We start from the raw sequence: 22,316 nt of genomic DNA, 5'->3' as shown, positions 1-22,316 counted from the left end.
TAAGATAATAAGCAACTTCAACAAAGTCTCAGGATACAAAATCAATGTGCAGAAATCACAAGAATTCCTATTCACCAATAACAGACAAACAGAGAGCCAAACTATGAGCAAATTCCCATTCACAAATGCTACAAAGAGAAAAAGTACCTAGGAATACAACTAACAAAGGATGTGAAGGACCTCTTCAAGGAGAACTATAAGCCACTGCTCAAGGAAATAAGAAAGGACACAAACAGATGGAGAAACATTCTGCTGCTGGTTAGGAAGAATCAATATTGTGAAAATGGCCTTACCGCCCAAATTAATATATAGATTCAATGCTGTCCCCATCAAGCTACCATTGACCTTCTTCACAGAACTAGAAAAAAAAACACTTTAAATTTCCTATGGAACCAAAAGAGAGCCCACAGAGCCAAGACAATCCTAAACAAAAAGAACAACACCAGAGGCATCACGTTACCTGACTTCAAACTATATTACAAGGTGTAGTTTTTCTAACCCAATACTGCTCAGAAGACATGTGGCATGAAGTCATAAGATTTGTGACTTCCACAATTGTTTCTAAAAATAACATCACTGTAGTAGAATCTAAGGTTGGTTTTCTGAGATTTTTTTTCAGCCTGATTCCAACCAGATCCGTGACTCAGGATTCACCTTATCTTGTTATCCTATCCAGAGGCAGGCTCAGCATATGAGAACCATTTTCCACACCCCTATGATTTTATTCCTCAACCAATCAGCAGCATCCATTCTTTAGTCCCCTGCCTACCACATTGTCTAAAAATCCCTAACCTACAACCCTCTAGTGACTGATTTCAGTAATAACTTCATCTACTGTGTGGCTGTCCTTGTGTCAAACTCTTTTTTACTGAAAAAAAAAAGGAAAAATGTGTTTGTTTTAAGAAAACCATCAAAAAGGTTAATATGTTTTCTAGAATGAGGACTTGATCTTCACTGAGAATGTCCTAGGACATCTCTTTATGACCACTTCTTAGCATACAAACCAAATTAGTGAAATTTGAAATGCATCATTAAAAGAGAGGGACACTGATACCAATTGTGCAATGAAGCTAATTGGCCTTATATTATACTATAAGATTGAATTGACACTGCCAACACTAGGTATAATTCTACTTCTGGCTTTGTTAATCCTGAGTTGAGTGCTGTAGGTACTATTGCTGAATTGAATCCTCGTAGGCTCAGTTACTGAAAGACTGGAATGGCATCTGACTGTCTTAAAAAAAATTTTGCCATGATATAGCTAGAATAAACAAACTAGCTTAAGAATCTGTTAAGGAATGAACACTACAGAAATTTCTTCTGAGGCACTTTATTACTTCCTTGTAAGCTGTCACTTTAAATCTCTCTCAGGCCAAATTTCACATCTGTCTATTAGAAATGCTTCATAAGCTGAGGAAAGGGAAGCCACCATCTTTTGGGAAATTCAAAGGTACAAACAACAAATCCATAGTCAGTGTCATCCAGGGATATTAGCACTTCTGCAGAGATACAGAGAAGGATGTATATAATATTCCCTCTTCTTTTCTCCCTGTGAATCCCAAAAGATTTTACAGAAAAGATTAGAAAATAGGATACATATATAAGAATGGGCTATCGAGGACCAGAGCTATTGATTATATGATAGAAATAGAGATAGAAATATATAAGATGAGAAAGTAGTTCAAATATATAAAGGCAACATGCAGTCTAATGTCATCATTTTGGGACAGGTGGAATTTGGGAAAACTCTAACTCACAGAATAAATTTTATTTTAGTGTTATCATGTATTCTCATACTGTTTGGTGCAGAGCAGATGTTCAATAAATAAATGTTAAATGAAAGAATGAATGCATATATAGCTCTAAATCTATTTCAATACTATATGTGTCTATAGTTATATAGATATGATATCTAAATGCATATCTGACAATATTATCAAGAATAGATCCTAAGGGCCTACCTTAGTGAATAAAGATTAATTAATATTAATTAGTATGTTGATTACTTGTATAACAGATCTTACTAAAGTGATTGCAGGCACCTAAATAACCCCAAAATATTTTAACAATACTAAATTCATGCACAGATTCATATACACACATATTTATTGTTCATACATCTAATTTGCTAAATAAGATATTTTTACTAATACCAGAGACTTTGGCATATACAGTGTCTGAATTATCACAAATTTTGAACCAGTGGAGTTTAAATATATCAGGTTTCCTTAAGTCAGAAAAATATAACCAAGAAGAAAATAAATGTCTGAAATTAAAACAAAAAATACAAATTACAGAAGAAAATAAAATCAGATAAAAATAGAAAATTTCTTTATAGTATGCAAATAAAGGAATATGGCACACCTAATATTATACTGCATCCTTGATGATTTACATGTCAAGCTATATAAACTGAAGAACTATTCTGAAATAAATCTAAGAATAATGAGAATGATGCCTGAAGCATTTCTAACCCTTTTCACTGGCATTTTATACATGCAACTGCTTGAGGAAAAAAGACCAACAATTTTACTTTTCCTCCACACATTTGAATGTAGGTGAGTAAGATATTGTTGGGCATACAAAATAAATTTATATAAACTAGAGAAAAGAACTTCTGTAGAGCTCTGCAGACTCCTCCACCTTCCCTTGATTACTTTTTTTAACTGTCTGCGTCTTTAACAAATGTGTTCATGCCTTTCCTCACCCGATGCCTTGTCTAGCTTTATAATCCCGTTCTCAGCACAAAGAACTAAAAACTGAGGATTTTTGTCTCAATGGCTCACTTGGCGGTAAAGTCAAGTTGCCAGAAGTAAAGCAACGCTTCAATCCAAGGAGTATGACAGTATGAGTAACTTGAAAAACCTATTTCAGAATGTCATCCATGAACACTTCCTCAAACTTGCTAGAGAGGTCAACAGTCAAATTCGGGAAATACAGAGAACTACTGCAAGATTCTATAGAAGATCATCCCCAAGGCATATAATCATCAGATTTTCTAAGGTCAAAATGAAAGTAAGAATGGTAAAAGTAGCTAGAAAGAAAAAGCAGGTCACCTACAAAGGTAATCCCATCAGCCTAACAGTGGACCTCTTAGCTGGAACCCCATAAGCCAGAAGAAATTGGGAGCCTATATTCTACATTCTTCAAGAAAAACAATTTTAAACAATAATTCCATATTCAGCCAAATGCAGCTTCCTAAATAAAAGAGAAATAAGATCCTTTTCAGATTAGAAAATGTTGAAGGAATTCCTTACTACTAGACCTGTCTTGCAAAAGAACTTGAAAGGAGCACTAAGCAAAGAGAGGGAAGACCACTGCCAGCTAATACAAAAACACACTTAAACACACAGACCAGTGTCACCCTAAAGCAACCACACAAACGAGTCTACATAATAACAAGCTAATAGCACAATGACAGGATCAAATCCACACACATCAATACTAACCTTAAATGTAAATGGGCTGAATGCCCCACTTAAAAGGCTTGTAGTGGCAAGCTGGATAAAAGCCAAGACCTAACGGCATGCTGTCTTCAAGATACCCATCTCACAATTAATGACACGCTAGGCTCAAAATAAGGAAATGGAATAAAACCTACCAAGCAAATGGAAAACAGAAAAAAGCAGGAGATGCAATCCTAATTTCAGACAAAACAGATTTCCGACCAATAAATATTTTTTAAAAGGGCATTACATAATGGTAAAGTGCTCAATTCAACAAGAAGACGTGACTATCCTAAACATGTAGGCATTCAACACAGGAGCATCCAGATTCATAAAACAAGTTCTTAGAGACCTACAAAGAGACATAGATTCCCACACAATAATAGTGGGAGACTTCAACCCTCCATTGAAAGTATTAGGCAAATCACTGAGGCAGAAAATGAACAAAGATATTCAAGACCTTATTTCAACATTGGACCAAATGGGTCTGATAGACCTTTACATAACTCTCCACCCAAAAACAACAGAATATACATTCTTCTCACTACCACATGGCACATACTCTAAAATCAACCACATAATTAGACATAAAACAATTATCAACAAATTTTAAAAGAACCGGCATAATACAAAACACACTCTTGGATCACAGCACAATAAAAACAGAAGTGAAAATTATAAAAAAAGGTTCAAAACCATACAATTACATGGGAATTCAAGAGCAACATGCTCTTGAATGACCTTTGGATAAATAATGAAATTAAGACAGTAATCAAAAAGTCCTTTGAAAATGAAGAGAACAAAGACACAACATACCAGAGATTCTGGGACACAGCTAAGGCAGTGCTAAGAGGAAACTTCATACCACTAAACGTAAACATAAAAAAAGTTAAGAGATCTCAAATTAATTACCTAACTTCATAACTGATACGATTAGAGATGCAAAAACAAATCAAGCCCAAGACTAGCAGAAAATAGGGAATAACAAAAATGAGAGCTAAACTGAAGGTAATGGAGAAACAACAACAACAACAACAAAAAACTTTTATAAGATAAACAAATCCAGGAGTTATTTTTTTAATAATTATAAAACATAGTCCACTAGCTAGACTAATAAGGAAAAAAGAGAGAAGATCCAAATAAATGCAATTAGAGGTAATGATGGGAATTTTACTACTGACACCACAGAAATAGAAACACCCATCAGAAATTACTACAAATATCTCTACACACACAAAATTTAAAACCAACAAGAGATGGATAAATTCCTGGACATACAAACCCTCTCAAGACTGAGCCAGGAAGAAATTGGTTCTGTGAACAGACGAATAACATGCTCCAAAATTGAATCCACAATAAATAGCTTCCCAACCAAAATAAACCTGGGACCTGTTGGATCTATAGCTGAATTTTACCAGATGTATAAAGAAGAGCTGGTATTATTCCTACTGAAACTATTCCAGAAAATTAAAGAGGAGGGACTCCTCCCTAACTCATTCTATGAGCCATCATCATCTTGATACTAAGGCATGGAAGAGACACAACAAAAAGAAAACTTTGGGCCAATACCCTTCATGAACATCAATGCAAAATTTCAGAACAAAACACTTGCAAATTCAGCGAGATCAAGTAGGCTTCATCCTGGGGATGTAAGGTTGGTTCAACATATTCAAATCAACAGATGTGATTCATCACATAAACAGAACTGAAGACAAAAACCACATGGTTATTTTAATAGATGCAGAACAGGTTTTTGATAAACTTGAACACACCTTCAGGTTAAAAACTTTCAATAAACTAGGCATTAAAGGAACATACCTTAAAATAATAAGAGCCATCTATGATAAACCCACAGCCAACATTATACTGAATGGGCAAAGGCTGAAAGCATTCCTCTTGAAAACTGGAACAAGATAAAGATGGCCTTTCTGAACACTTGTATTCAACATGTTATTAGAGGCCTGGCCAGAGCAATGGGTGAAGTAAAAGAAATAAAGGGCATCCCAGTAGGAAGAAAAAAAGTCAACATATCTCTCTTTGCAGGTGACTTGATTCTGTATCTAAAAAACCCCATAGTCCCAGCTGATAAACAACTTCAGAAAAGTTTCAGGATACAAAACTAATATACAGAACTCCCTAGCATTCCTATACACCAATAACAGCCAAACTGAGAGCAAAATCAGAAAGGCAATCCCATTCACAATTGTCATAAAAATAATAAAACACCTAGGAATACATCTAAGCAGGGAGGTCAAAAATCTCTATGACGAGAATTACAAAACACTGCTCAAAGAAATCAGAGAATATATAAGCAAACTGAAAAACATCCCATGCTCATGGATAGGAAGAATCAATAACATTAAAATGGTCATGCTGCCCAAAGCAATTTACAGATTTAATGCTATTCCTATCAAACTACCAATGGCATTTTTCACAGAACTAGAAAAACCTATTTTAAAATTTTTATGGAATCAAAAAAGAGCTCGAATAGCCGAGGAAATCCTAAGCTAAAAGAACAAAGCTGGAGGCATCACGTCACCCAACTTCAAACCATACTACATCACTACAGTGATAAAAAAGCATTGTATTCATACAAAATCAGGCATACAGACCAATGGAACAAAACTAAGCACCCAGAAATAACGCTATGCATCTATGACCATCTAATCTTCAACAAAGCAGACAAAGACAAGCAATAGGGGAAAGATTCTCTAGTCAATCAATGGTACTGAGATAACTGGCTAGCCATATGCAGAAGACTGAAACTGGACCCTTTCCTTATACTATATACAAAAGTCAACTCAAGACGGATTAAACATTTAAACGTAAAACCCCAAATTATAAAAACCCTGGAAGACAACTCAGGCAATACTATTCTAGACATAAGAATGGGCAAAGATTTCATGACAAAGACACCAAAAGCAATCACAACCAAAGCAAAAATTGACAAGTGGGATCTAATTAAACTTAAGGGCTTCTGCAGAGCAAAATAAACTATCAACAGAGTAAACAGACAACCTACAAAATATTAGAAAATATTTGCAAACTATGCATCTGACAAAGGTCTAGTATCCAGCATCTGTAAGAAACTTAAACAAATTTACCAGAGAAAAACAACCCCATTAAAAAGTGGGCAAAGGACAGGAACAGACACTTTCCAAATGGAGATATACATGCAGCCAACAAGCATACAAAGAAAAGCTAAATATCACTGATCATTACATTTTATGGTATCATTAGATTTTGTGATCATTAGATTTGTGGTAAATCAAAACCACAATGAAATACTATCTCTCACCAATCAGAATGGCTATAACTAAAAAGTCAAAAAGTAGCATGCTGATGAGTTTGCAGAGAAAAGGGAACACTTATACACTGTTTGTGGGAGTGTCAATTAGTTCAACCATCGTCAAAAGCAGTATGGCAATTCCTCAGTTAAAAGTAGAACTACCACCCAACAATCCTATTATTAGGTATATACACCCTGAGGAAGGTATATTATTCTATGATAAAGAAACATGCACATAAATGTTCATTGCAGCACTACTAACAATAGCAAAGACACAGAATCAACCTAATCACCCATCAATGACAGATTGGATAAAGAAAATATGGTACATATATACCATGGACCACTATGCAGCCATAAAAAAGAATGAGATCGTGTATTTTGTAGGAACATGGATGGAGCTGAAGACTATTACCCTTAGCAAACTAACGCAGGAATAGAAAACCAAATACTGCATATTCTCACTTATAAGTGGAAGCTAAATAATAAGACCTTACAAACACAAGGAAAGAAACAACAGATACGAGGGTCTACTTGAGAAGGGGCAGGAGGAAGAGGAGCAGAAAAGATTACTATTGGGTACCGAGTCTAATACCTGGATGATGAAAACTTATGTACAACAAAAATAAATAAAATTGAAAAAAGAAACTCAGCTCAGCCACTCACTTGCTTTGTGATCTTAGGTAAATAATTTAAACTCACTGAGCTACAGATTGTTTACTTTAAAAATGAAGACATTTGTTCCATTGGTCTATATCTCTGTTTTGGTACCAGTACCATGCTGTTTTGATTACTGTAGCCTTGTAGTATAGTTTGAAATCCGGTAGTGTGATGCCCCCCGCTGTGTTCTTTTTGCTTAGAATTGACTTGGCTATGCGGGCTCTCTTTTGGTTCCATATGAAGTTCATGGTGGTTTTTTCCAGTTCTGTGAAGAAAGTCAATGGTAGCTTGATGGGGATAGCGTTGATTCTGTAAATTACTTTGGGCAGTATAGCCATTTTCACGATATTAATTCTTCCTAACCATGAACATGGAATGTTTCTCCATCTGTTTGTGTCCTCTCTGATTTCGTTGAGCAGTGGTTTGTAGTTCTCCTTGAAGAGGTCCCTTACGTTCCTTGTGAGTTGTATTCCAAGGTATTTTATTCTTTTTGTAGCAATTGCGAATGGCAGTTCGCTCTTGATTTGGCTTTCTTTAAGTCTGTTATTGGTGTATAGGAATGCTTGTGATTTTTGCACATTGATTTTATATCCTGAGACTTTGCTGAAGTTGTTTATCAGTTTCAGGAGTTTTTGGGCTGAGGCGATGGGGTCTTCTAGGTATACTATCATGTCGTCTGCAAATAGAGACAATTTGGCTTCCACCTTTCCTATTTGAATACCCTTTATTTCTTTTTCTTGCCTGATTGCTCTGGCTAGAACTTCCAGTACTATATTGAATAGGAGTGGTGAGAGAGGGCATCCTTGTCTAGTACCAGATTTCAAAGGGAATGCTTCCAGTTTTTGCCCATTCAGTATGATATTGGCTGTTGGTTTGTGATAAATAGCTTTTATTACTTTGAGATACGTTCCATCGATACCGAGTTTATTGAGGGTTTTTAGCATAAAGGGCTGTTGAATTTTGTCAAATGCCTTCTCTGCGTCAATTGAGATAATCATGTGGTTTTTATTTTTGGTTCTGTTTATGTGGTGAATTACGTTGATAGACTTGCGTATGTTGAACCAGCCTTGCATCCCTGGGATGAATCCTACTTGATCATGATGAATAAGTTTTTTGATTTGCTGTTGCAATCGGCTTGCCAACACTTTTACACTGTTGGTGGGAGTGTAAATTAGTTCAACCATTGTGGAAGACAGTGTGGCGATTCCTCAAGGCCTTAGAAATAGAAATTCCATTTGACCCAGCAATCCCATTACTGGGTATATATCCAAAAGACTATAAATCGTTCTACTATAAGGACACATGTACACGAATGTTCATTGCAGCACTGTTTACAATAGCAAAGACCTGGAATCAACCCAAATGCCCACTGATAATAGACTGGATTGGAAAAATGTGGCACATATACACCATGGAATATTATGCAGCAATCAGAAATGATGAGTTCGTGTCGTTTGTAGGGACATGGATGAATCTGGAGAACATCATCCTCAGCAAACTGACACAGGAACAGAAAATGAAACACCGCATATTCTCACTCATAGGTGGGTGATGAAAAATGAGAACACATGGACACAGAAAGGGGAGTACTAAACACTGGGGTCTATTGGGGGGAAAAGGGGAGGGCCAGTGGGAGGGGGAGGTGGGGAGGGATAGCCTGGGGAGAAATGCCAAATGTGGGTGAAGGGGAGAAGAAAAGCAAAGCACACTGCCATGTGTGTACCTACACAACTGTCTTGCATGCTCTGCTCATGTACCCCAAAACCTATAATCCAATAAAAAATTTAAAAAAAAAAAAAAAAAAAAAAAAAATAAAAATAAAAATAAAAATAAAAATGAAGACATTGTCCATAAGGCTACTATGAAGATTAAATGAAGTGTATATAAGACACTTAGCACCGATGGCTAGTACATAAAAGGAACTTAATATATTTTAGAGATTTTCCTCAACAAAGGACCTACAAATGTTTACTCAAAATGATTTAGCTACAAGGCACTTTTAAAATCCTTTTTTTCTTTTATCTGTACATTCCCACAAAACCAGGACACAGATTTTATTATTTACATGGTACTCTTTCTAGGCTCTAGGAATGTATTTCAGGAGGCAAGAAATAGATGATCATTTATTGAATTTTAAGATATATTTCCAATGCTGTTATCCGTTCTATCTTCATTTATATGTGCAGGGCTACTCTCTTATATCATAATTTGTTTATAAATATTTAAAGTAAAAAATTCATTATCTTCCCTCTCAGAGCCTGAGTGTCTTCTCAAGTTTTCTGAGTTAATTATACCATCATCCAGCCTATCACCCAAGCTAGACATGAATCATCCTAGACCACCACCTTACCCTCTACATTTAATCAATTACCTAGTGTGATTAACTCTAATTACTGAAGCACTCAGAACCTTTTCTCCATTCTGCTGAATTTGCCTTCAGGCCCTCAGTATTTCTCCTTTGAACTGCAGCAACTGACATTCCTTCATTTCATTACCTTCATTGCTGTCTACCCTCCAGGCAATTGTTTTCAGAACATTTACTCAGTTCCTTAGCAGAGGCTCCTTTTACTTATAGAACTTTCTTCAAAAACAAAACAAAAAAAATCATATGTGAAGGACAACATATAAAATTCTAACTGAGGTAGAAGTGTGGAGCATGGAAGTACTTCCTCACTTCCATGTCAGCCAGTAAGGGAAGTCCTGAAAGACACTTTGGAAACCAGTGGTCTACAAGGAAAAACTTAAACTGCTTAACATGGTAAATCAAAAACTGGTTTCACAAGCCCGCTTTTCCCTCCCTTTCTATTCCAACCACATCGCCTATAAGCCTTCTACCTTAAATCTCTGCTCTTCTACCTGTACTCTTCTATCTGCCCGGAATGCTCTTCCTCTGATTCTCCATCTGTCCAGTGCTCAGCCTACAAAATACAGCTTCAAAATTTCCATCTAATTGAGCATTACCCAACTGACCTAATTGATATAGCTGCTTCCACTTATGGGATATCATAACACCTTGTATGTACTTGTATTGTGGCCTCTATCACACTTCAGTGCAAATACTGGTTTACACTCTGTTCTCCCCAGTTATAGTGTGGCAAGGACCACTACTCATATATTTTTACAATGCTTAGGAATGAGTATCCAGAACATGACTGATGCTTTATTAGTGTTCATATCATTATATATAAAAATTTCATTGTCATTAAATTCATTTTCTATGATGTAATAGCTTTAATGATTTTTAAAGATTCAAGTATAGAAACATTGAACTTATTTTTAAGTGTTTTGTATATGCTTAGCTACTTTTTTAGGGACTCAACAAAGTTCCATGCTAACTTATGACACTGGAATTTTACCAGTTTTTCACAGTGTTCAATTCAAAGCACTACGACATCATTCAGGACAATGACCACCTGCACCTTCTTTTTTAATCCTAAGGCTCCTATACCAAGGATGCATTTTAGGTCTACATTTTAACCTAGAGTAATAACTTGGACAACTATATGGATGCCCAGAACCCCTAGAAACTAAAAGAACATTACTGAAACCTAAGTCTAAGTATGCAGGAGAGCTGCACCCTATGGGAAACTTTGAGACGATGCTGTTTGAGCCAGTGCCTCCATTCCTGCCCCCAGCACACAAACATATACAGACATACAAACAATAAGGCCTTGAAAGGGATTTTCTGCAAGAAAATGACAATTTTTTAAATCACCTCCATTTGATTTGTCACTCAAGTAACAAAACTTGTTTTCATGAACACTCAAAAAATTCAATAATGTAACCTCTAATAGAGTTTGAAAAGCTCTGAAGGACAAGGCACTTAGATCAATATTGGTTTATTTCAAATGCTTGGCAGTACCAAGAGACATGGCTGATCATCAGATGGATTTTATTACCTGTCGGAGTGATAAGTCCTGGCGATAAGAGGCCTGGAACTGCATGGGGCAGAAGGCGGGCATTTTCCTGCAACACTCCTAAAGAACGCTTAGGGGGTCTGCCAGGTCTTGAACTGTTGAAAAACAGACAAATACAGACAAGGTTAAAAATGTACCCTTTCTGAGAATACCATCACTTGCAACATTTACCTTTTAAATCTTGTTTAATTGCCAAAACTGGTAGAATTTTCCATTAAAGACTATTTTTGTGGATCACTAACAGACCAATTCGTTCCTTTCCTTTCAATTTCCCAACAGAGTTATGGCAAACATTAGCCCCATAAGGGATCAATTTTAGTTTAGATTCCATTTACGGGCCAGCACTTTGCAATGCAGCTCACCTGTTATGTCAGAAACCCTAAGTTACCACTGCTTTTAAAGCTACACTTGATCTGAAGTATTAATAAATGCTTCTGAGAGCTGAGACAGTGACTCACAGAATTAAGATCATATAAAATGTGAAGTGATTAACTCTCTTTCCAGCATGCTAGAGGCGAATGGTAAACAGCTGATGTTTATTAGCATTTCCACAGCTGCTGGGAGCCCATGAGGAACAAAAGATACCACCCTCAGTAGGTTTTTTTTTTTCCTAGGTATTTTTTAAACCCAGCTGTATAACCAGCAGTGCTCTGTCTTGGAGTGGCTATACTAACAAACCTGCCACATTTGCAATCTAGGCTGTCTTTTCTCTCAGATTGATTGGTGTTTTTAACAAATGAGTTGATGCTAAACTTATAACATTAACTTAACCCACTGCATTTGTACATTCTTCACCCATGAGCAGTTCAGAAATTCTAATTGCAAATGCTAATTCATAAAATGATGAAATAAAAAGTCCATATCTGTTGCCTCCATCTTGTACCCTAATAGAGTTAGGGTACAAAAATATCATTTTAAAGCTGTCACTACATGACAGACTTGCAAGTCATAGAACATTAGGATCAAGTTATTCTCAAGTCACCCAATATATTCGAAATATTATTTTCTAATGTTGCCTAAGATATTGATGTTGCCTTTCAGTAGAAATGCATTTCACAAAGCTGAATGATATGAGTTTTGACAAAGTATTGCAAAATACTATGTGAAATAACTAGCAGCAAAAATATATGAGGTTCAAATAGAGAACATACCCCAAAATGACTTTTAGTTTACAAAGAAATTTAAGTTGAACCTCACTCTATCAACTTTGTAGTAGCAAAATGCTCCATCAATGTAAGACAAACTCTGCTTTTAAATAAAAAACAACTTCTAGCAACCTTACATGGAGGTCTCATTACCCAGTTCATTTTTCATACACTGTGCTAGTGTTATTTTCTTCCATTGTACATCAACATTATATATCAATCTAGCACAAAAGATTCTGTTTTCCTCAGGTAATGTTTCTATTTTATAAATGTACTCTCCTCTCCTTTCTACTTGATTCTGGGCCATAATTTATTTTCTTTAATTCAGTGTTTTTACCATTTGCCTTTTCCCTATTTTATGGCTTTCTGACTCTTTTAAGGAATGCTGAAACCAGAAATATCCTATTTACTTCAAATATCCTAAATGATCCCAATATCACTGAAAAATGTTCATCAGAGCATATCCAGGCATCAGAGAAAGGCACATTGTTTTATTAAATAAACTTCGCCAAATCTATACTGTCTAAATTCTTTATTGTGTCCTTCCGTTTGTCAGAACTGAAGCCTACTAACTTTATTTAAACACAACTGATTACTCTTTGTATTTTTCCACTGTAAACATTTCAGTGCTATCTCCATTCTCATGAAGGCTTTCAGACAGGCTGCCTCCAGAACTAAGCAGCCTGATGCTCCCTCTACTTCCATGTGATGAGCCATATTTGACTGCCGGCAGTTAACAGTACACTTTGAAAGCTACAAGGTTTAACTAGTCTGTTCCAAATTTTTTGGTCAGTCCTCACTATCTGAAGCAACTCTTTTTCAGTAAACTGACCCAGGCTTGGAAAGCATTAGAGGCCTCTTAGTCTAGTGGTTTTACCTTAAATGTGAAGATTTGAAAAAAATTGGTTTCACAGCTTATTTCACAAATGGCTTTGTACTGTCTATTCCGTGTTATGAACTCCAAGAGGACCATATTCTCCATCCCAACATTCATCTCAGTTCATAATCTTATGTTGGTGGTATGATTAATTGTGATATATTGTGAGAATCTAGAACAGGTTTTTCCTTTGAGGAGCTTGTGGTCTAGTTATTTGTAGTTGCAAAATAAAACAGGCCTTTTTTAAAAGTTCCCACCCAAATGGCTCTGCCAATATATCACTCATGTACACTGTAAAGGGAAGTTGTTATGGCACAAGGCAAACAACCCCACAAAATAGTCAAACTTATTAAATAGCTCAGCTAATTTAATTAATAATAATTAATTTAATAGCTTAGCCAATCTCCCCAACTAGAATCTAAGCTCCATGAAGGCAGCATACATGTCTGGTTTTGTTTCTTACTGTATCCTAAGCAATTCTCATGGTTTCCGGCAGACAGTGAAAATGTTAATTAAATCAATTACTTAATATACATAGGAAATATTCTTTCACTGTTGGTACAGTTTCCAAATATTCCTTCAATTACTCAACTCACCTGTTGTGTGAGCTGTTCTTTGACCACAAGGACAGAGAGCCAGTTTCATTACTTAATCATAACATAATTATTTTTTAAAATCTTGAACTCCACAATAACTATAGGAGCTTCATAATATGATCTACTCAAATCTGACTATGTATAAGGGTAAAGAAGGCTATGGATAGATGCCATTGTCTTATTCTCTTAAAGCCCTACAGGCTTCAAGATCTGCTTAAGGACTAAAGGCCCCTGCAGTCACACATATGCAGTAACAATGTCACTTATTCAGTCATCTAGTAAACAAACATGCACTAGGTACCCATTTAGCATGTATGTGGTAAAATGCTAGGTATCAGCGACACAGGGGGTAAAATGTAACCTCAACAAGGGCAAGGGTTTTGGTTTGATCTTTTTCATTGATATAGTGTGAGAACCTAGAACAGGTTTTGCCTTTGAGGGGCTTGTGGTCTAGTTATAGAGATATGTGTTTGCCCTGTTACTTAAAATTTCTGATTGATCATTTAATGAGCATGGCTGTATAATACCTGCTTCCAAAATTGTTTACATTTATCAGTGATCAAAAATCACATTCAGATTTCTTTGTTTTTAATTTTGGAACAAAGGCTTGGGTCCCTAGAGTAAATTAATTGGAACAAAGTTTGTGAACTTTATAGCCAATATATCTACATAAAAATATAAGATAGATTTATTCTGACTCTTAGACCTACTAATTCTCTGTAAGACATTCCCGGATTTCATTTTAAGGAACACAAGCCTGACAACATGATGAAAGATTGTGGAGAACTCTGTAAAAATTTGGGAAGAATCTTTCTGGATAGATGATCTTGCCATACTTCTTAAGAGGTTTATTAGCATCAGGCAGATATTCACATATTAATCAAGGCAAATAACATGTGGTGGTCTAACTAGGTAACTGTTATTTCGATGATAATTTAATCGGCATAGGTTGAAAGGTCCATCATTGTAGCATCCTGTTTCTACTAAGATGCTGATTGCATTACTGATCTCAGTAATGCTTTATTTTACAGGGCACGAATAACCATGTAATTACTCTTTAATTAAATGATAATTGCTTCTTAGCAATTATTTGTTTTCAGTTTAATTACAAGGTTATTTGTAGTCTGTAAAATAAAACAGGCCTTTTAAAAAAAGTACCTACCTAAATGGCTCTGCCAATATATCACTCATGTACACCGTAAAGGTAAGTTATTATGGTACAAGGCAAATTACCCCCTAAATAGCCAATCTTATTAAATAGCTCAGCTAAATCTTGGAGAGATTCAGCTTTATACAATTCACATTAAGTGTAATATTTACAGACTATTTAAAGGGAAGTTACACCAAATAATCAAAATTTCTGTGGGCCCAGGTCATCCTTTAATAACTTATCCTCATATGATTTCCCCTTCATTCTGCAAACTTATTTAGAAGAAATGAAATACTTGCCCGACTTCCTGAGACTGAAGAATAAACCAACTTAAAATATATGACAGTACTCTTTATTTCTTCAGTTGAAGTGGCTTACCATCAGAGCATTGCCTTTAAGTTCATAAACTTTGTAGAATTGCCAATTTCCTAAGGGAGACTTTCAGTAGGTCTTCTAATATGAATAAGATAGGATATATTCTATGATATATCTATTTCAAGTTCTGCAATAGACAAAGCAGCTCATACGTTGTTCATTAAGATTATTAAATTTGACTGTTGAATTTATTTTTATTTTATATCATCAGCTACTTATGATTCAAGGTATAAGTAACTGAGTAAGATGAGTGATTTTGTTGTTCCAAAGGAAAAAAAATCCAGTTAATTAATTGATAATGTCATAAGCCTTCAAGATATTTAATATAAACCACATGAGCAGTCCTTGATTTAATAAGGAATCATAGGTTATGCCATCCCTTCAATGAAAGCTTGTCTTCCTACTTCTTAAAGAAGCACTTATAACTTCTGGGGACAGTCTGAAAATTGCTGAGAATATAGTAGTAGTTAAGGGTGGTATTAACAGCAACTTGTAAAAACCACTGCAATTGAATTCTTGACGCGAAAGCCATTACCAATGACCTGGGATTTACTTTTCAGAGTTATTACTGATATTAAAATCCCTTGAGATGGTCCCTGAATGTGTTTAGCACACCTTAGAAGCCAGAAAACCAAAAACGGCATTGACTTTGAAGGTGTTGTTTACCTGCATATGAGAGTGTTGCTCTGAGTTTCAATGTGCATGTTATATTAAATAAGAGTCTCTTTATTTTGCCAGAACAGTAAGATTTCCAACTGCTGTGTGGATTAATAATAATCTCTTAGGTCTGACATTTATTGCAACATTTCAAGGATGCCAATGGTAGCTAAACTCTACCTGACCTTCCAATGTTTATGAAGAGAAACAAACTCTGACCTCACAGCAACCTGAATCCATCTTTTCTGTGCTGGCAAACCGATCACTTGCCTAACTATTGCCCTGGATTGTATTTCCAACTAGATCAAAGGCAGCAGCAACCAATTCAGCAACCAGGAAAAAGTCATCCATGCAAAATGGGCAATTAACATTAATCATATATTAAATTGTTCAAGCCGATAACTGCAACCTGATCACTATGGTAACTCTCATGAAATGGTGCTTATGTTAAACTGAGCATCAATCAGCTCATGGGAATTTAAAGCATGGCTCATCATGTCTTTAGAAGTGATCAATAAAGAGAATTAAAAACACACCAGCGGGAAGATTATTTACATTCTATAGCATTTTCTACCCTCTTCACATCTTATATGCATATCCCAAACTTATGCGTAGCTCTTCTAAGAGCATCAACACAAGCATTTCATTAGTATGAGGCAAGTAAAGGAAACTAACATAAGATTGCTGAGGGGGATGAAGGAAAACCTACACTTGTCAATGGGTCATGCATTAAAATGTTAAGGCTCAAGTAGAACAACCCATGTTTATGCATTAATCTTGTAATTATAATAAATTGAATTATTTATAGCTATGTGTTTAAATCATGATGCTTCGTTCCCTCAATAATACCAAATTTCTGTGTTTTTTTTTCCTTCAATAACAAAAAAAATCTGATGGCATAGGCAATTTATGGGTTGACTACCCACTTGATAGTATAACTGTGAAGCGATTTTATACTTCATTTACTTGACTCTGTTCCCTATTTAAATAAAATGTGCTCTAAATCTGGTGTTAGCACCTATAAACAAGTTTACTTTTTGTCATAAATTTACTGAATTCTAAGAAAAGCCTTCATGTAACTAACAATGATTTTATAACATAAATGCTAGTGTATGACTTGAATTATTAGCAACCTTTCCTCTTTCTGCTTATGTAATTTCTGTTAACATCAGTAGAATCAATGCATCTTAGTAAATCTTTTTTTTTTTTTTTGAGACAGAGTGTCACTCTCTCACGCAAGCTGGAGTGCAGTGGTGCAATCTCAGCCCACTGCAACCTCTACGTCCTGGGTTCAAGCGATTTTCATGCCTCAGCCTCCCAAGTAGCTGGGACTATAGGTGCACCCCACTACACTTGGCTAATTTTTTTGTGTTTTTAGTAGAGAAAGGGTTTTGTCATGTTGGCCGGGCTGGTCTCAAACTCCTGGACTCAAGTGATCTGCCTACCCGACCTCCCAAAGTGCGGGGATTACAGGCAAGAGTCACGTTGCCTGGTCCCACCACCTTAATAAATCTTATAGTGAATCAAATTAAATAAACATTTCCTCTTCTAATGTGCATAATATCACCGTCAGACACCATGGTTGTAAAACAAAGCTATTCTTGAGTTTATAAAGTATCACTGTGGAAAACTTCTGATGAATGGATAAGAAGTTAACATTCACATTTGGAGACACTCCACTGGCATCTTACATTCTACATATTCTTCCCTCAAATCCCTCTTTCCATTCTTCCCCTGTTCTGTCAGCAATATAGGAATGCTCTCAGTTGCCAGAACTATAAACTTCTCCATTTGATCTCTCCTTTCATTTAGAGTATCCAATATTTTTGTTTCATCATACTATGTGTTGCAATATGTCACCTCTCTCCATTTTTTGCTTCTGACACTCTAATTCAAGCCTTCATCCCTTCACGTCCTAGTTATTTGTAACAGCTTCCTTCACTGTGTTCCAATTCATTCTAAATAAACATCTATGAATTTTGATGAAATACACTTTTCATTATGTCATATTTTACTCCAGAACCTTCAATAATTCTTCTGACTGCATACAAAATAAAGTCTAAATGCCTTAGTCTGGTAACCTGCCCCAATATATCTTTCTTGCCTTTTCTCCAATTACTACTTAAATGAGTCCTCCACTCCAGCTAAACTAGTGAATTTACTACATGCTAACCATAGTATTTGACCACAGAAGAAGAAACATCTCAAGGTATTAGGTTTCCTGGGACCATGTTTTGTTAAGCTCCACTGCCTTGGGAAGGCTTCTGTGTAATTTGCTGTAACCACCACTTTTTTTTTTTTTTGAAAGGTCACTGACTTTTCCTTTGTGTCATCAAACAGACTTTCTTTAATGGTTATTGCAAAGGACATGTTAATGCCAGCAAAAAGGAGACTATTGCAACTAGCCAAAATAATGTTTTCCATGCCTGATAAATGAAGCCTCATCAGTAATCATCAGACCGTAATATTGTTAGTCTATAATCCCATGATAACCTCAACAGTTAGCGTTTCAAGTTTGAATGGCAAACAAAAAATGCAGCCGCATGGTGTTAATATTACAATTTAGGATGTCTTAGGAACTTGAGCAAGTCCATCAGAAAGTTGATCACTATTAACCTGCCTGCATTAGTCTCTATGGAAACACACATTCAATCAATAAACACAGAAGCTAGTTTCCTTGCTGATTTAAAATCGTTTTAAATTTTTGCTCTTCATGGATAAATATTAGCAAGTAATCTTAAAATAAAAGTACTTCAAACAATCATAGATATTCAAGGTAGTGTAGTGGAAAGCTCTTAAAGTTTAACCTGAGTTCTAATCTCAGTTGCAGTAGGTAGAATTCCAAAACTGTCTCCATGACAAGATTTCCCGCCCTGCTTAATAGAATTGTGAATATCATGAGCTATCATGCCCAAGATTATGTTACATTACACAACAAAAAAAAATCTGCCAATGTGATTAAAATATTGAATCAGTTGACTCGGAGTTAATAAAAAATGAGATTGTCCAGGTGAGCCAATCTAATCAGATGAGCCCTTTATAAGTGGAGAGGAGAGCCAGGTGTGGTGGTTCAGGCCTGTAATCCCAGCACTTGGGGAGGCTGAGGCAGAAGGATCACTTGAGGGCAGGAGTTTGAGACCAGCCTGGGCAACATAGCATGACAGCCATCTCTACAAAAAATTAAAACATTAGCTGAGCATGGTGGCACACACTTGTAGTCCTTGCTACTCAGGAGGCTGAGGCAGGAGGATCACTTGAGCCTACGAGTTTGAGATTGCAGTGACCTATGATTGTGCCACTGCACTCCAGTTTGGGTGAGAAAGCAAAATACTGTCTCAAAAATAAATAAATTAATTAATTAAATAAAGTGGAGAGAAAAACAAATGTACTACTGGTTTGAACATGGAGGGGGCCACAACAAGGAATGCAAATGGCTTCAGCAAGCCAAACTCAGCCCTGCACTGACAGCCAGTAAAGAAACAGAATCATAAGCCCTATAACTGTAATTAATTAAATTCTGCCAAAAATTCCAATGAGCTTTTGAGCCAGTTATTCCCCTCAAAGCTTCCAATATGAGCCCAGTATGGCTACGAAGTTGATTTCAGCCTTGACTCTAGAAAAAAACCCAGTCAAGCCCATCCAGACTTCTAATATAAAAAAGTGCAAGATAATAAATGAGTGTTATATTAAGTTGCTGTTGGTCACAATTGGTTGTACAGCAACAGAAATCTGACATATTAGTTTTGTCATATTGAGCTGTGTGACCTCAGGCAAATCACATCACTACTCTAGAAGTCTTTTATTACTTTAGGATTAGAGATGTAAACTTAACAATCTATGAATTTCATCATTATAATCATGTTATATTTCAGGTCAAATGCAGATAATTCATTAACTCCAAAGTAGACTTAGTCTTTTTTACTTTCTAATCTGTCTGTTTTAATTTCTATTTTAAGTTATATTAAGTTGCAGGATTGGTCCTATGGAAAATTGAAAAATAAAAAAAACACAGTTTGTACATAACGCCATAGCATTTTCTCCATCTGATACATGTGTGCAATTAGTCAATATATCTGAACATTGGTCTGAAGGTTAAGAGTGCTAAAAAACTTAAAAGGAAGGGAATCCTGATGTGTGCTACAACGTAGTTGAACCTTTTGGACATCATGCTAAGTGAAATAGTGAAGTCACACTAAGACAAATATAATGTGATTTCACTTACATAAAGTATCTAAAGTAGTCAAATTCATGGAAACAAGTAAGAATGTGGTTGCCAGGGGATGGAAAGAGGGGAAGATGGGGAGTTGTCGCTCAACGGATATAGAATTTTAGTTTTGTGAGATGAAAAAGTTCTAGAGGTCTGCTGCACAACAATGTGCATATAGCTAACACTGCTGAGCTGTACATTTTAAAAAACTTAAGAAGATACATTTTATGTTATGTGTATTTTACCACAGTTTTTTAAAGTTATATACAATTATAAGACAGTATTGTTGCTATGTTTGCAGTTATTAATAGATTTACATTTTCCACTGAAATCATTTTGAATGCCAAAGAAAAAGATATCCAGACAACATCATACATCATGTAGTTTAAATATTGAAAAAGTTTTCTCACCTGAATATTAGAGCTACCAACTCTCCCAACTACCTCCTACATCTGTAACACACACTTAATTACACCTTGAGGTGTCCTTACTTCTAAGGCAGGATTAAGGAGTTCAAGTTTGCATTTTAATTTCACAACTGTAATTTTTCTTAATATAACTTCAATATGTTTTCATGTTTACATGCAGATTTATTTCTCATTATTTTCCCTTCCCAATTCCTTACTTTGACAGGAAAACATTTGTAAGGCATTTCTCCCCCCAAAATCTTTGCCCTACATGTCTTTCCTTTTTCAAACTAATAAAGACAATTTTCATTAAGGACAGAATAGAACACAGCAGTTGACTGGGAAATAGAAAACCAAATTATAGTTTTCCTCGTTGTTCATTATGTCATTATTATGGAAAATTGCTAGACTTTAATAAATGAGCATGAAGACCTTTAAAGTTGCCATAGCAGTGGACATGCTCATAAGCAAGTAGATGTTATAAGAAGAAAACGTTCCAGAGTTTTCTGTCGTACAACAACGTGAATATTGTTATCACAAATGAAGTAGACACTTAAAAATAGTTAAGATGGTACATTTTATGTTTTGTGTATTTTATGGAAATTTTAAAATAAATAAATAAATAAAAGAGGTGTGTTTTTTTCCCCTCCCTCGTTTTGAACTTGAAGTCAGGTAAATTTGGGTAGATTCAAATATTACAAGTAAATCTTAGGACAACTCACTCCAGGAAACTGGATACAGATTAATCCACACAAAAAGGTCATTTTTCTTTCTAAATTATGTTTTTCGGGGATAGAACAATACAACAAACAAGCAATGAACAGTGGACTAAAAAACTATGTCATTGATTCAGTTTGTGGCCCTGAGAACCTCTCTATGTTTCAGTTTCATCTGCTGTTTGGTACCAAAATTATTTATGAGGAATTGGCAGCTCCTCTCTCTCAAATCCTTCATAATATAATAATGCATGAAAAGAAAAAGGAAACAACCAACCTGTGAACATCTTTGAGCAAAATTTTCCAGTTTAAATGAATTATCATCTGATGTAGTAGTGGTAGCACTGTACAATTACTTTGATAATGTTTTTATAGAGATGTCTCTGAAGTTTTATTTATTTTCCCCTTTTTTACCTTTTTCTAGACAACAGCAGTATCACTTTCAGTTACTCAATTTGTTAAAATCTCCTTTTCTCTCACTATTTTAAGTAAATAAACCTACCAAGGTTCAACAGCTGACAAAGATTATTTTCCTATTTCCTTCTAGCTTCCGATGACTCAATATAAATAAACCCTTTCTATAAAAGAGAACCTTTTCCTAAAAGTAGGTTATTTCCCCCATGCCTATATCTTTTCTTTAATCACAGACAATATCATTTGCTTATTTAAGATTCTGGTTTTTTTTACATTCCTTTATGAGTGCATTTGACTCACCATGGAATATTTTGTAATTTTCTGAAACTAAATGAAACTAACAGTGGCCACGACCATTGTGGATCTCCATTTCATCTGAGAGTCTCTTTCACTGATAATTTGAACCTATAGTTCCTACCTAGCAGCAAGGCAATGTTGCAAAAAGGGCAATGTATACCAA

General features: G+C 35.5%; 1 protein-coding gene across 13 annotated transcripts in view; it reads right to left on the bottom strand.

Annotated features, from left to right (window-relative positions):
- Positions 1-22,316, bottom strand: part of DACH2 (dachshund family transcription factor 2) — a 647,423-nt gene that overhangs the window by 281,043 nt on the left and 344,064 nt on the right. For all 13 annotated transcript variants that reach the window (XM_035288190.3, XM_008989565.4, XM_035288191.3 and 10 more), the window contains one exon: positions 11,295-11,407. In XM_035288190.3, the coding sequence (XP_035144081.1) occupies positions 11,295-11,407 (113 nt within the window). The remainder of the gene's footprint in view (positions 1-11,294; positions 11,408-22,316) is intronic.

This window comes from Callithrix jacchus, chromosome X (assembly GCF_049354715.1).
Source record: "Callithrix jacchus isolate 240 chromosome X, calJac240_pri, whole genome shotgun sequence".
Lineage (NCBI taxonomy): Eukaryota > Metazoa > Chordata > Mammalia > Primates > Cebidae > Callithrix > Callithrix jacchus.
The sequence above is the reverse complement of the archived record's forward strand: the minus strand, read 5'-3'. Positions and strand labels throughout refer to the sequence as shown.